Source organism: Lingula anatina, chromosome 3 (genome assembly GCF_051362555.1).
Source record: "Lingula anatina isolate TDL-2025a chromosome 3, LinAna3.0, whole genome shotgun sequence".
NCBI lineage: Eukaryota > Metazoa > Brachiopoda > Lingulata > Lingulida > Lingulidae > Lingula > Lingula anatina.
This window is the reverse complement of record NC_141769.1, coordinates 903,372-917,645: the sequence shown is the minus strand read 5'-3', so window position 1 is coordinate 917,645 and position 14,274 is coordinate 903,372. Positions and strand designations below refer to the sequence as shown.

The window sequence follows — 14,274 nt, the reverse complement described above, 5'->3', positions numbered from 1 at the left end:
CGAAAGAAACGCATTTATTCAAGCAAAATTATTCGTGTTCACACGTGTCACCTCATAACATTGACAATTATGAAAATAACAAAATTGACTAGCACAACGTAAACAAGCAATCTTACTCAGCTGTCAACAAGTGATATGGTGAAAAATGTACTTTTATCTTCACGTTTAAAAGTTGTGATATGCAAGCACTTCAGAAATTGAGATTTGCATAACTAATGTATAGCAGCTATTAATAAAAACAGAAATGAACCAGTTTTGCATAAAATCTGTTAAATCCGACCTTGTTCTAAGGTAAAATTTGAAAGAAAAATAATGATAAATCAATAAATACATGTACAATTTTCACCATATAGCGTGTGCATGTATCTGTATCCGGTTCCAAAATACAGGCAGAAAACCAGACAAGCTTCCATCAGGAGCACGTGCATTTTGTAGGATCTCGGCAAAGAAGATTGTCCTGAAATATAAAAAATTAGGTAAAAAGATGATATCATGCAATATCCCAGAGCAACAGAATGTGAACTTAGAAAAAAAACTTACAGATTTGTGGTGTTGAAAACATTGCACGGAGGCTCAACAAAACGAAAAAATCGAACATAATATAGGGGAAGTAGTACACCGCCGGGGGGGAGGGGGAGGATCGGTACCTTGAATATGGCAGCTGTCGAAATAGGGAACATAGGATGGCAATCTGTCAACTTTGTGCAACCATTTTTTAATGAAGGTGCCTGAGAAGTTAGCTGATACATCAAGCTCCAAATAGCAGGCCCGTAGCCAGGGGGGTCGTGGGTCTTAAAAGACCCCCTTTTCTGCCGGCAAAAGATCTCCTCTGGTAAATTTTTTTTATTTAGGTACACGACAGTTTCATGGTAAAAGGTCCAGTTTTTCAGAAAAAGAACCCTCCTTTTGAATAGTTAAGGATTTTAAGGAATACAAATTGGTTCTGGTGGCCGGTTTATACACGGTGGGTCTGGGGTATTGAAATGGCGGCATCTGGGCACCAAAGTGTGAATCTGCCTTACACCATTTTTGTTGCCGTTTTAAACTATAGTGCACTCCGTAATGGAAAGAAAGCAACAGAATTAAAGAATGTGGTCGAACAGTTAAACATATTATTCACAATGCGTGTGTCACTTATGCGACTAGGGAGTCACCTTTATCAGGAATGACCCTTCTTTACACAGCACATATTGAGTTATGCACTTTGGGCTTAACTTCTTTTCGCTTCTAAATGTTTGTGGTAATAATGTTACTTACAAGACGAGTTTCCTTCCACGCCGAGTTACACGCTTGGCCTTTCAACTTCACCACACCCGTCCTGCGTCCTCATCTTACAGGGTCCAGCTGTCAACTGACTACTCTGAAGGACAGCTCGCGCTGCGACGAGCAATTTATTGTTATGCAAATGACAACAGCCTGTCAGGTGTGGCGCATTTTGAGGTAGAAGATTCTGTTGAAATCATTCTCACAAGAAAGGCCGTATATAATTTTATATATTGATCGATAAGATTCAACATTTCTGTGCACAAGCTCTTGACTGCAACAGATTATTTTATCAATTTTACACGTGTCCTAAACCCCGTTAATTGTAGAATACACCAAGACCTAATACTGTGCCCACTCCACACTACTGGAAGGTCATTGGTTGCGACAGATGTAGTTCGTTCACCTGTTTATTGTCATGTTAATACAGTGATTTATAATGAGTACGGGGATAGACAGTAACTGTCATTACTAACACATTTACACAGAGTACAGACATAACACAAGTTAATTAGCAAAAATGAATTTTATTCATTTATCACATATAGTCGTATCTGAATAAAAAATGTTACGTGTTGTAAGATTTAAAACAAACAAAACTTTCAACTGCGATTTCTAAATAAACTAAACCAATAGAATAAGGAAAGGCGTATGACGCATTCTGTCTATATATGAATGATTTTCCCTCCCTTTGGAAAAATTTAATGAATCAAGTATAGTGAACTCCACCTAACATAACAGCAATATTTGTTAAAAAGTTTGTACTGCGATACTTAAAATGTATAAACCAAGTTTGTTCCAATTTTAACTCATCAAAACATTAATAATGGATCACAAACGATCAAAAATACTAGAAAATCTTAAATTAGGAGAAAAAGGGTAAAAACAACCACTCTTTAAGAACGAAATGGGTACTGAACAAAACATTTCAAACTTTAACTTCGAATGAGTCAATAAGTATCGCGGATGTTTGTTGAACCTTTAATACATGACTTGAAAGATAATTGCTCTTTTAAGTACAAAGAACAATTTCTTGCCACAATATCAATTTAAACCTGTAATGTTAAAGCTCACGACAAATTAAAAAAAAAAGAAGCACAGATCTTGAAATATATTTAACTTACTGAATATCATACGCGAGTTGTGACAGCAAGTGGCCATACTCTGTATTTGAAAAAAAGTGATAGCTTACACTGGCAGCCACTGATTTAAACTGTTGAACAATGAGAGGACACCTTTCTCTTCCTCTCTCTGTCTCTTTCTCTCTCTCTCTCTCGCAGACACACACACATAAACATAGAAACACGCACTCACACAAACACATCTCATACCTAGAAATGACACTATTGTTCTTCCAACTGCAGGAAAGTTTTTAAACTTAAAAAAATATCAAGAACACAATTGCTGAAAGCGATTTAAATGTTAGTCCCTGTGTACTAGTGTTAAAGCATTTCTAAATCAAGTACTAAGGATTTCAAGATATCAAATTAAAATTCTGGTCCTGGATAAGTAGCTGTGTTCATAAATAGCATTTTAACACCAGCCTTTTCATAAAACAGAGACTATTGGATGTTATTAACCTCTTATTTTGCCTAGTTTGAGCAATATCAAAAATATCTAGGTAGAGATATTAACCAATGACAAAGAAGCAAAACGAAAAAGGAAAAGAACACACATACATCTAATATCGAACATTTCAGTTATTGCACATCACGATACCTTTTATATTGATATCTGTCTCAATTCATCAGAAGTGCCCTAAAAAAAGTGCTACTCTGAGCATTTATCATAAAATAACCTTTTTTCTTTTTCCACATTTCACTTAGTAAAAAATCACAAAAAGCATCCTACGACAACCTCTAGTCTTAATTCATATAACATCCAAATATTTTTATTCCATGAAATTAAAGCATTATCAGGTCAAATGTCAGCCCCCGTGTAGGTCACTGTAGTTAAATGAACAATATTGCTGCGTCCCGTTACCAGTCTTCTTTTGCTTCCTCCTCTTTCCCAGGCAAGGGAGGCTCAGACACATCCTGGCCGCCATAGTTCATTTTGTGCATGGCCTGCTCCAGTAACTTATTACTCTGTTTTCTAATGAAGAAGTTCCTAAACAGAGCTATACTGGAGTAGAGTAAACTGCTGAGCAGAAATATACCCACGTTAGCCGCGAACACGTAGTGATAGGACCCGTACGTGTCGTATATCGCACCTAGAGAAAGAAAATGAATGAGTTAACATTAGGGCCAATAATCCACCCCCCCCCCCCCCCTCTCTCTCTCTCTCTCACACACACACTCACACACACTCACACACACACACATACACACACACACAATAACACACTTCTCCGTTTAGCAATTTTTAATCACTGAATTTTCCTTTAATTATACTTTATTTCTTTACACTTATTCTAAGTAAAAGTTGGATATAACATTTGTAATACTAAAATTAGCCTTTGATAGATATAAAAAGACTCTAAAATACGTTCTAAAATACATTTCAAGAACATGGTCACTAATCCCCCTCACTCACCTGCTATCAAGGCACTTAAGATCATCCCACTTCCCAGTCCTACCCGACATATAGTGAACAGCTCGTGGACGAAGGGGCCATCTAGGACCTCTGCACACGTGGTGAACACCCCGGCCACTACCGGACCTCCTGTTAGACCTGCGGCTAGTTAATAGAATAATGTAATGAAATTGGTGAAATTTAAACGATTTGTAAGAAATGATATTTCCTAGAGACGTGCAACTTCAGACTTGGAGTGATTGTTTTAGAAATACACTGACATTAACCATTAATACAAGTATTTCAGCAACAGGATCGGACGATTTCTTCGAATGGAAAAATGTTGACTTAGTTTTCCGGTTCGGAAGATGTAGTCGGAGGACGGGGTTGTAAAAAAAAAAAAGAGAGAGAGTAGTCATGAAGAGGAAATGGTCCGTTGACTTACCTACTCCAAACATTACAACTTGATTATAGGTGGTAGCAAATATTGCTCCAAAGTTCTCTATCGCTAGCAGGAACGTACATATGGCGTACAAGTAAATGAATTTTCCTTTGGCGTATTTATCTCCGAACACGCAAGTTACCAAACGACCAAAAAGTTCAGAGCTTGAAATGATTGTCATGGCAACAGCACCTTGGTCACGTGTGTAGCCTAAAGTTTCTAAGTGCTTTACCTAGAAAACAGACAGAATGGTATTGTAAGACAAAATAGTTAAACAGTTGATACTATGGTCAAATAAAAATACGAAACCAGGGGAAAACTTGTATTTTTATATTTTTAAAGTGTTACATTTACAAATTAAAAACGTGAAAGCAAAAAGGACATTTTTTTTCAAAATAGAGTGTTATACGTTCATAAAACTAACTTACCATAATAAACAATGGTCCAAAATAAGCAGTCGCTTTGGCAAGTTTGCAAAAAAACCAAATTATACTAAGGAAAATAAGTACTTTTTTGCTGATTTCTGGCTCTTCCTTTGGTTTAATTATACCATCTTCCGCGTCTGAAAATAAATCATATTATCCTTAATAATAAGCCCTTGTATTCCTCAACTATCCGATTAATTTGATATTACAACATCATTTCTGAAATCATAACGGTATAGTTTTTTCTTTGCGTGTGATATGCCACGAAGGTATAGAAGTAAGTAAGTTAACTGTATAGAAATAGTCTCAACACACCAAACACAAATGCCGTCACACCAAACAAAATTACTGTATAAGTAAGTAAGCTAATGCAATGAGCTGAAAATTACCAAGGCGAATGAAACTAAATTTTGAATTCAGAATGTTATATTATATCGATTCATGTTTTGGGAAATTATGTAAAATCAAAAAATGAAACTGCATTTCCCTATCAGTTGCTGTTTTTTTTTTTTTTTTTTTTTTTTTTTTTTTTTTTTTTTGTTATCAATAATAAAGATAGCGTACCCGTTAAGGACGTCTTTTCATTATCTTCCGGTGCGATATCATCCTCTCTTTTAACTCTAAATGTAGCTGCTGATATACACCCAAGAACAAATATGGCCACCCCGTAGAAGGCAAAAGTATTCTTCCAGCCAATATCAGATATAAGGCGGCTTGTAATCGGGTTGAAAACCAGTGAACCTGCAACGGGAAAACGATCTCATGTTACGTGATGAAAAGTATTGATTGTCCAAGCAGTATCCGTGAGAGACTGCCTAGCTTTAATATTTTTATGCCTTTCTAGATGTTTTAAGATGGTCAAATGATGTAAATGGCTTTCGCGATGTTTTTAGGGTTCTTATTACTATAAAATTAAAATGTTTATTTCTAAAAAATTGTCCTACGTGTACTGCTCATCAGCCTCAGTGCTATTAAAGAAACAATTAGAACATGCAGTTTTAATTAATTAACAGTTATATAATCGAAAAACTAGTTTTACATCTAAATAATACATGCTGCAGCTCAACGAGGTTTGTTGACACAGTGTAGAAGAGCATGGTTCAATAAACGAGGAGTACATACGCAATCCTGCACGTTACACCAAATGCACTTAAAATAATAATAATAATAATAATAATAATAATAATCTTTCCTCATCACAAACAGTTTCCATGGCAGATAAAAAAAGAGTCAATGTCCCACATCAACGCATCTCCCAATACCTACTGGCCAGGACACCAGAAGAGGCCCACTGGCTGCAGAACTCTGTGCTCCGAATACTTGCCGCCTTTGGGACTGATGGGTAAGATTTTCACGGACATCACAAATAAAGGGTAACAAAGAATAGTTTTGTTAAAAATTATATGCACATCTATACCAATCAGATCTTACCTAAGGGTAAAGTACACATCAGCATACTAGTGGTGAGCACATGATACTTATTGTCCAACGGGAAGTACATATCCAGCAAGAAAAATGGCGGAATGTTTATCAGCAACATCCCCATGCCTGTCATCACACCGTAGGTGAAGAAGATAGCCACAGGGTTGTCTACGACCCCTGAGAGCGCCAGCCCCAGGGACGCCACGAAGACCCCGATAAAAGCAGTCCTCATGCCTCCGATACGGCGGTAGAGAAGCAGTAGAATTGGTGTTCCCGCGTTCACGAGGCCGTAGGTTGTGGCTCCTATCCACCCTGGAGTAAATATAAAACTTTGTTTTTAATCATATCCTTAGTCTTTTTGTGTTGTTTTCTTGTAGGATAGTGGACGAAACTGTCCGTTTCGCGTGCAAGAAAAAAAGCGTGCTTATTCCATTCGTTAAAAATGAGTGTTTAGTTTCAAAACTGATGAGTTGATCCGTTATAGGTTGAAGAACATGTTGCTTACCTTGGCACATCACCGAATAACTGACATGATAACCTCCGTCTTAAGATATGATTATTGCCTTAAACATTTTGTTTATAGCAAATGGGAGTAAAGAAATACTTCGTACAAATTGACTGCCGTGCGTCATTGTAATGATTGTAATGTAATGAGCAAATGCACCGAATACAAACCAATTTCTCTATGTTTCACTTTTTGTAAATGAGTGTACAGAAATATGTCAACAAGTTCCTAGTAAACGTCACCATTGTTTTTCTACGTATTTAGTAAAGCAGACACATCAAATATAACAAGGAAAGGTGAGCTTAAATATATCGTTAAAGTTTTTTATCGCCACAGAAAACACGCCTTGTTTTGCTAAAAACCCCACTCACCTAGTAACAGCATCTTCGTTGAGGAGAAATGATGACTGAAGACCACTAAAAACGAGCCATAGGATCCCACAATGCCGTGGACCCATGTCCGTATGACCATCGAAGCCACGAGGATGATCCACCCCCAATATAGTCGGCCGCATTTCATGGTGGCAGAGCGGCGATCACGGGAGAGAGAAGCCTAGTTTTGTCTTCTGTGGTATCCAAGACGTCACCTGACGTAATAACAATGACGTCGCTGTTTATGACGACATGGTTGATGATGTCTGTTTCGAGTTGCTGTTGCGTACCACAACAAGGAACTGACAATAGCTAGATAGAGTTTAAAATCCTTTGGGAAAATAGAGAATCGGTCGTCGATACATCAACTGGATTTCCTTGGAATGTTTGAGTGTTCTGTGAAATAAATGCTCACGTGCCCATAGCTGAGTGTCTTATTGTGACGTCACGAATAAGTTACTCTGTCCGTCCAGTGACGTCACAAAGAATGTAACAAATATTCAACAGCGGAGTCGTTAACGCTCGTGCATGCCGTTTCGCTTGCAACAATGTCTTCGCAGTGTATACATCCAAAGTATTGACCGCTCCTCTAGAAAAGGTTCTTATCACCCTGTAAAATATAAAAAACAGTGATTTCTAATTTTCAGAAGCACCGTTACACGTAATGGCAAAAATTGATTGCACAATCCAATTCCAGCCCACAATAGAGCTTACACTAACTGAGAATGACTCATACTTTCAACAACCGCTGAAATGCTGACAGTTTCTCAGACCAGACTAGAGACACCTCTAGCTCCTCTACGCCAGTGTACGGGACACCTACTGTGCTGTCTGCTTGCTGACACTCACGGTGAACACTTAAGCTGATCGACACGAAAAACAACAGGCAATTCCAGCTCGTCGCATTATGACTTGGTGGCTATCATAATCATAAAAGTGTGTTGATACCGAATAAAGCCACAAGAGGTCGCCGTTATAGTCAAATATTATTTCAAGAAATCATCCATAGAATGCTCAGGCGAATTTGCGGTAAAACAGTCAAAATTATTGGTTTTCTAAATATACTACCTACGGTGCTATAGGCAATAGGCTCTTCACTGGTCAAAGCTTTTAGTATAGCGAGGCAAAGGGATATGTTGCCCGTCACAATCAATAGCATCGCTCGTTTGACCTTTATAAATAAAGCAATTTTCCCCCTTAATCATCTTGACTGAGGACAAGGTGTATCCTACTCAAAGGTGTCGAGAAAATTACGATCTTTAAATTCGATTTTGAGTTCCGAGTACAGTCAGAGTGAAGTTCATCAGCCTCCGTGTCCACTGCAAGAGTGACATAAAAATTACAAACGTAGAAGTCAAATATGAGAAAATAGAATTTAATCTTATTGATTATAACTAAGTGATTAAGGGGAAATTGTTGAAATTTCCAGAAAAATTAATTTTTGATTTATAAAATTCTAGCTTTCATTGTGTGCCTTTAAAGGATATTCTGTGTAGAACATACATTTCTTCTGCTCTATTTAAAGTGTCATGATGAATATGCATAAAATGGCGTTTGTCGTTCTCCCTTTTGCATCCGAGTGATTTCCCTCAAGTTTCAGAGCTAGTCCAGGTTTAAGGAAAATATTTTGACCGTTTTTTTAGATATAAGACATCAATTTAAAGATCTATCAAAAGGAAAAGGAAAAAGCTTCTGCTGAACAGTCTTATTTTCGGCGTATTTAAGATTATTTGTGACCACTGGCAAAGCAATTTACCTATATTTTAAGATTTAGATTAAATTTTAAAGAAGGCTCAAATACTCTAACTTGGACTTTAAAAATGTTAACTAAATATTAAAACAACAACAACAACAAAAAAAACAAGATTGTAAAAAAGTAAAGATGTCTTAGTAAGCCACAGCAAGTGGGAGTAAAGAAATATCTCGTAAAAATTGACTGCTGCGCGTCATTGTAATGCAGCAAATGAACCAAATATACGAAATTGCCTCACAAATATCTAAAGAACCCAAGAAAACTCTCAGTAATTAATCGTAATGTGAGGTAACTAAGTTACGTTTCAGTTCACGAAAGGCAAACAGGAATAATCAATGTAGTTTAACTATCCGACTGGGGACGTTAGAACGAGTGCAAGCAAACTAAAAAGACATTTCGAAGAAAACTCATTACAGCTCTAACGTGTGGAGAAGACCCCAAAACTCAATCAGAACATGACATTTGTTTGAAAGTCCGTTGGCTGCATAAAAGCGCTGATTACGTTGGCTTATAAAATACTGAACCTTCCTGCTTTAAACGAAATTTGATTTGTCTTTTTAATACCCTTTGTTCGCTATAAATACAGTTCATGGAAAATGCTATACAATTAACTGTTGTAAGTCGTACATTTGACATTTGGGATAACGGCTTTGGCTGACAGATACCACGATCTCTAAGCCAATAAATCACAATTCGATTTTCTCTCCCCTCCCCCCTCCTCCTACGACTTCTCGATTTCACTGTATCTGCCCAAGCTTAATTGCTGCACGTTGATCGATACATTAATTCGAACAGATGGTAGGAAACATAAACTTGTTTAAACAAAATATCTGTTTTACCTAAAAGTATTCATTAAAAATATTTAATTCTAACTCTACTCTCGTACAAAATGCGGTGCAGTGGTTATTGTCCCGAAATGACCAATTTTCATTTTTAGCAAAACAGTTAAAAGAACAGGAAAAAAAGAAATATGGACAGTGTGCGAGTAACTGGCTAGTATATTTCCACAAAAGTGGCGTCATCCTCTGCTCTGTTCAGCACAGTCTTCTAAATTCAATTCTATACTTGAGACCCAATTTTGTTATGCATTTATAATACAATTATCTGGAAGTTAACGTGTCCACAGTGACGCAACGTTTCACTGTTTGCAGATACGGCGTTTATGAAATTTCCCTAATGCCCGTGAAAATCGACTAGTCTGCCCTTAATTTACAGTCGCTTATCATTCCTAAGCACGCTTAAATTGTAACGCCGAGTATTTTTAAATTTTTGACTTAAAAGTTCGCATGATCAGTCCAGTAAAGTAGATTATTTTATGTAGCTTAATCAGCAATTTCCGAATTCGAATTTGTTGTGTTTGCATATTCATTATTCATTTATTGATTTAGAAGATGTTCAGTTTATTGAACTGAGGATAATATCTATAGATTACTCCATGACTGTGGAAATCGTGATGGTTTATGGTTACGGATGTGAACGTTTTAATACGCAAACCGATTTAATTAAATGACACGATTGAGGAACTCGAAGGATTTCCATTTACTGAAAGCTGAATTGCCTCTATGAATAACAGAAACCCTTGAGATTAATGATTGCTATTTTTCAGGCCGTCTATTACCAGTGACATTTTTAAAAAAAAATAGAAGATATGGGAAAACTGACTGTTGAGGCTTGCATGCTTCTCTGATTATGATACAGTGTATGTGTGCATGCGTGTGTATGTGTACGCACGCGCGCGTCTGTACCTTTCCATAACTCCAGTAACACGCTGAATGTTCGTAGTTTGTCTATCTCTGTGCTATTTACTAGGTTTAAACAAGTTCACTAGCGTAGGCGTCTGGAAATGGCAGGAATGAACTGAAATAACCAATTTTATGGTAAGAATATCGACCAAATTTTTTCAACAACTGAGAAAAAAACAGGAATTGTACCCAGATGACAATGGGCACATGTATCATCCCGCTGACTTTCTATTAATCATCGAGCTCCGCACAAACACAATTTCCAATTCTCAGCTGACTCTAAACTGCGCCAAATGGTAGAGGAAATGAAGAAGTGTTTTCTTTAATAGCCGGAATGAATAGTTTTTATTTGAATCAACCAGGGAAGAGTAGACAGGGGGAGTCAAGTATCGTCATTTCCTCTGTGCTTGGTTCTAGCCTGTATAAATGTTAAGCTAGTTGAAATAAGGGTGTGGGAGGGCTGTATCCTATTCTGTTAAAAGGGGGGAAATTAGCTATACACTTGTCAGCGTTAACTGTCCTTGAAGACAGCGGTTGTTTAAATGGCCAGTGTGGAAGGTTTCCAAACGGGACAGCGACGTTACATTCACAGACGGCATTTGTACTGCCAGACCCCCCCTCCTCCTTCTCCCAATCCACCCCCACCCTACCCTTACCCTACCCTTACCCCACCCCCACCCACCCTTACCCCACCCTTACCCCACCGGCTACTTCCAATTCTGCAAGAAAGTTCGGGTGGCACACTTTATCTAAAATATTTTTATTATGCTGAATCAGTATGAAGATATGCGTTATTTCACATAATATTCCATAATAGTATCCCTTTTTTCATTTTATCAATCTATTCGATAAAAAAAAATATTTCAGATATATGATTAACAAAACAGCAACAAAGCATCGTGGAGTCGACGGTCAAATCTATTGAATGTCGGATAAGAGGATAACATATCTTCATATCTGACACAAAAAGTTTTGGCAAAGAGTAAGAGTAAATACATGGATTCCCACCCAATTGAAATATAAAATGTATCTGCTTGTACTCTACGCAGGATCTTTAAACAGCGACAGACCCGAGGTATCGACCACAAAGTGTATGTCCCTTTTTATTTTTATAGCACGTGGTTCTGCACCCCCCCCCCCTTCCTTCACGAATATATGTACACCATCATCTATATTCAGATATAGTATACTATACTGGTGACACCAAGCCAATAAGACCCTGGGCGGCACCCAAGCCTTGGAGAACCCCGAGATGCTGAAGCCATTAGGTTGACATGACCGAGTAGTTCAAACAATTCATTGGAATATTATTCAAGGTAATCACCGTCTGTGGCGATGAAAGTGTGATCTTAACCCATACACTCAGTCGATGTTATCGCACCATTACCTCAGAGTCACCCAGAAATAGAGCCGAGTTTACAGACCACTGCTTTCAGAGAATGCAATATTATTTCTCTCAGGTTGAGACTGATTGGTTTTTCGTGTACGTAATGTTGAAGGTTACATGCCCTGTGTCACGAGGCGTTTTGTGATACAGGAGGATTGTGGGGAATATATTTTCTTTTCTTCTTTTTTTGGTCAAAATTACAGAACAGAGCAAACGCGAGGTATAGCAGACAGTTTTATCTGCCTTTGATAAATAAGAAAGGCAATGTTATTATTGGAAAACTACGCCAAGGATGCCGAGGTTCCTGAGAAAGATAAGACGAAGACAACTCCCAGTATGCTTAGTTATTATAACAATGGGATGGTGTAGATTTTATCTTTTTTCTATGAATATTAATATCGACTAATAGCTAATTTGAGTAATGTGGTTAATCTAAAACTTCGTAGACACAAAAACACAGACTTTTGGCAAAACATTTTTTTGTATTCGGAAGATAAAAAGAAATGTGCCTGAATATATAAGCTTAACTAAAATTGAACGTTTAAGTACTTCTGATTATCAAATGTGAAAAAAAGTATTGGGGAAAATCATAAATAAATAGCCCTAACAAAACACAGACCTTCGGTAATTTTCACTTTCAAGTGAAAACGGTGAAATAATTATACTTATTTTATTATTAGACCTCACATTCTCGAGGGCATTACGCAAGAAATGACTTGAACTTCACCACTTTAGACGGCTATAAGCTCCAGGCTAATTCAGGAGATTATTGCCAAGTTAATTTCCAGTGTATGAAAGGCTGTCTACATTGGACGCAGGGCTGTCTACAGTCAATGCTGGAGGCGGCTAATATTCACAAGTCAATACCTGTAACCGACCCTACTCTCTGAATTTAATATCCTTTGTCGAATAAAATACTCATTTGGCATATCTGTCCTTCACTAATAACATGTTTTTCTTGAACTTTGACTAACACATGCACATAAATACCAGTATGAATAACCGTGATATATATCTGAAACATATTTTCATATTTTTACGCTAATACCTTCACTGCAAAGCGTCTTGTCGAGAATGTTCGCAATTAAACTGACATCGTGGGCTGTCAAGAGACGCAGTTTTCAAGCTGGTTCTGGATAATTGGTCTTCTGAGTGTATTGATATTGGTTGGCATTCAGGACCACTGGGAACTGCCTTGTTTCAATCTGAATCAGGGGCGGATTTAGACCGTCTTCTAGGTCTTCCTGAAGACTCAGATTTTCAAGTTTACATTGACGGGTATCTTATTTTTACTGTCGGAAGACGGTCAAAAATGGAGGATAGATCAACAAACATAATTTGGAAGACTGTCAGAATATATATCTGGATCCGCCCCTGTGAATATCGATAGCCGTCTGCCCGACCAGAACCCTGACCGAGCTCAGACACCAAGGAATAGACCACTGATTCCCTAAGTCACCGCCAGGGACTGTTTCCACGAAGACACTTCAGACCGATGTTGGTCGTAACCTTCACAACAAACATTTTTGTCTCCTTTAACTGAAGACAAATCGGTTGTTGAGAAATGAAATAGAACACCTGTTTTCTATAAATAAACTGTGTTCAGTCCATCATATTTATTTTATTTTAGAGGACTACTTTGAATTATCCCAGTTTGTAGCAAAAAACATTTATAAAAAGAAAAGAATTCGAATTTAGTTTTTGTAATTGTTATGGGAAGTATATGGATATTTTTATTACACAATTACTATTATTATTATTATTATTATTATTATTATTATTATACAAGACATTTACCCCAACGCATTCTGAATGACAACCAATCAGGCGACGCACGGGCAAATTTAACAAATTCTTAATTTCAGATATTTTCAAATTCCAGCATTAGTGCCTTTTGTGTAAACGCTCCTCTCAACTTACGGTGCAGTAATTTGATTATATTTCCTAGAGACCCTGTACTGTCTGTGGACAATTGATAAGTCATCAGTGAAGGGGGCGATTTCAGCGGATCGAACCGGCGTCCTTAGGGGCCCCCAATATAAGCAAGTCTGGCCGTCCCCAGACCCAATAGCGCTATAATATCGTAATAATTACTCTCGTCGTTCCGTCTTTTAAGATACCTCTTTGCGTTTTATTGATTGGCGGGAAAGTAGGCTCAATTTAACCACCGACTTTCGATTTTAGAGGACACAGAATCCGTAGGTGCTAGATGCTTGCTCAATCGATCTGAAATATCTCCCGGATCAAATTAGAAATGGAATTAGACATGTCAGATAAGACATAAGCGACTGTGCCTTCTTATATTGCAGTGATGACAATCTAGATTGATACAAAGAAACCCGACTAAATGATGTAATCAAACAAACTCGGATGAGATGATATTACTGAGCATGCGCATATGCACCATCATGCTGTAGACCAACGCGGAGATACTTTATACCGTTACTCTT

At 37.5% G+C, this 14,274-nt stretch overlaps 1 protein-coding gene across 5 annotated transcripts in view; it reads right to left on the bottom strand.

Annotated features, from left to right (window-relative positions):
* Window positions 1-1,774: 1,774 nt before the first annotated feature.
* The window catches only part of LOC106179522 (monocarboxylate transporter 2), a 33,926-nt gene continuing 21,426 nt past the window's right edge, over window positions 1,775-14,274 (bottom strand). For all 5 annotated transcript variants that reach the window (XM_013563186.3, XM_087008005.1, XM_013563189.3 and 2 more), the window contains 7 exons: window positions 6,943-7,552; window positions 6,076-6,378; window positions 5,209-5,385; window positions 4,648-4,781; window positions 4,223-4,451; window positions 3,799-3,942; window positions 1,775-3,475 (listed from right to left, as the gene is read on the bottom strand). In XM_013563186.3, coding sequence (XP_013418640.1) covers window positions 3,243-3,475; window positions 3,799-3,942; window positions 4,223-4,451; window positions 4,648-4,781; window positions 5,209-5,385; window positions 6,076-6,378; window positions 6,943-7,090 — 1,368 coding nt within the window. In that variant the 5' untranslated portion in view covers window positions 7,091-7,552 and the 3' untranslated portion in view covers window positions 1,775-3,242. The remainder of the gene's footprint in view (window positions 3,476-3,798; window positions 3,943-4,222; window positions 4,452-4,647; window positions 4,782-5,208; window positions 5,386-6,075; window positions 6,379-6,942; window positions 7,553-14,274) is intronic.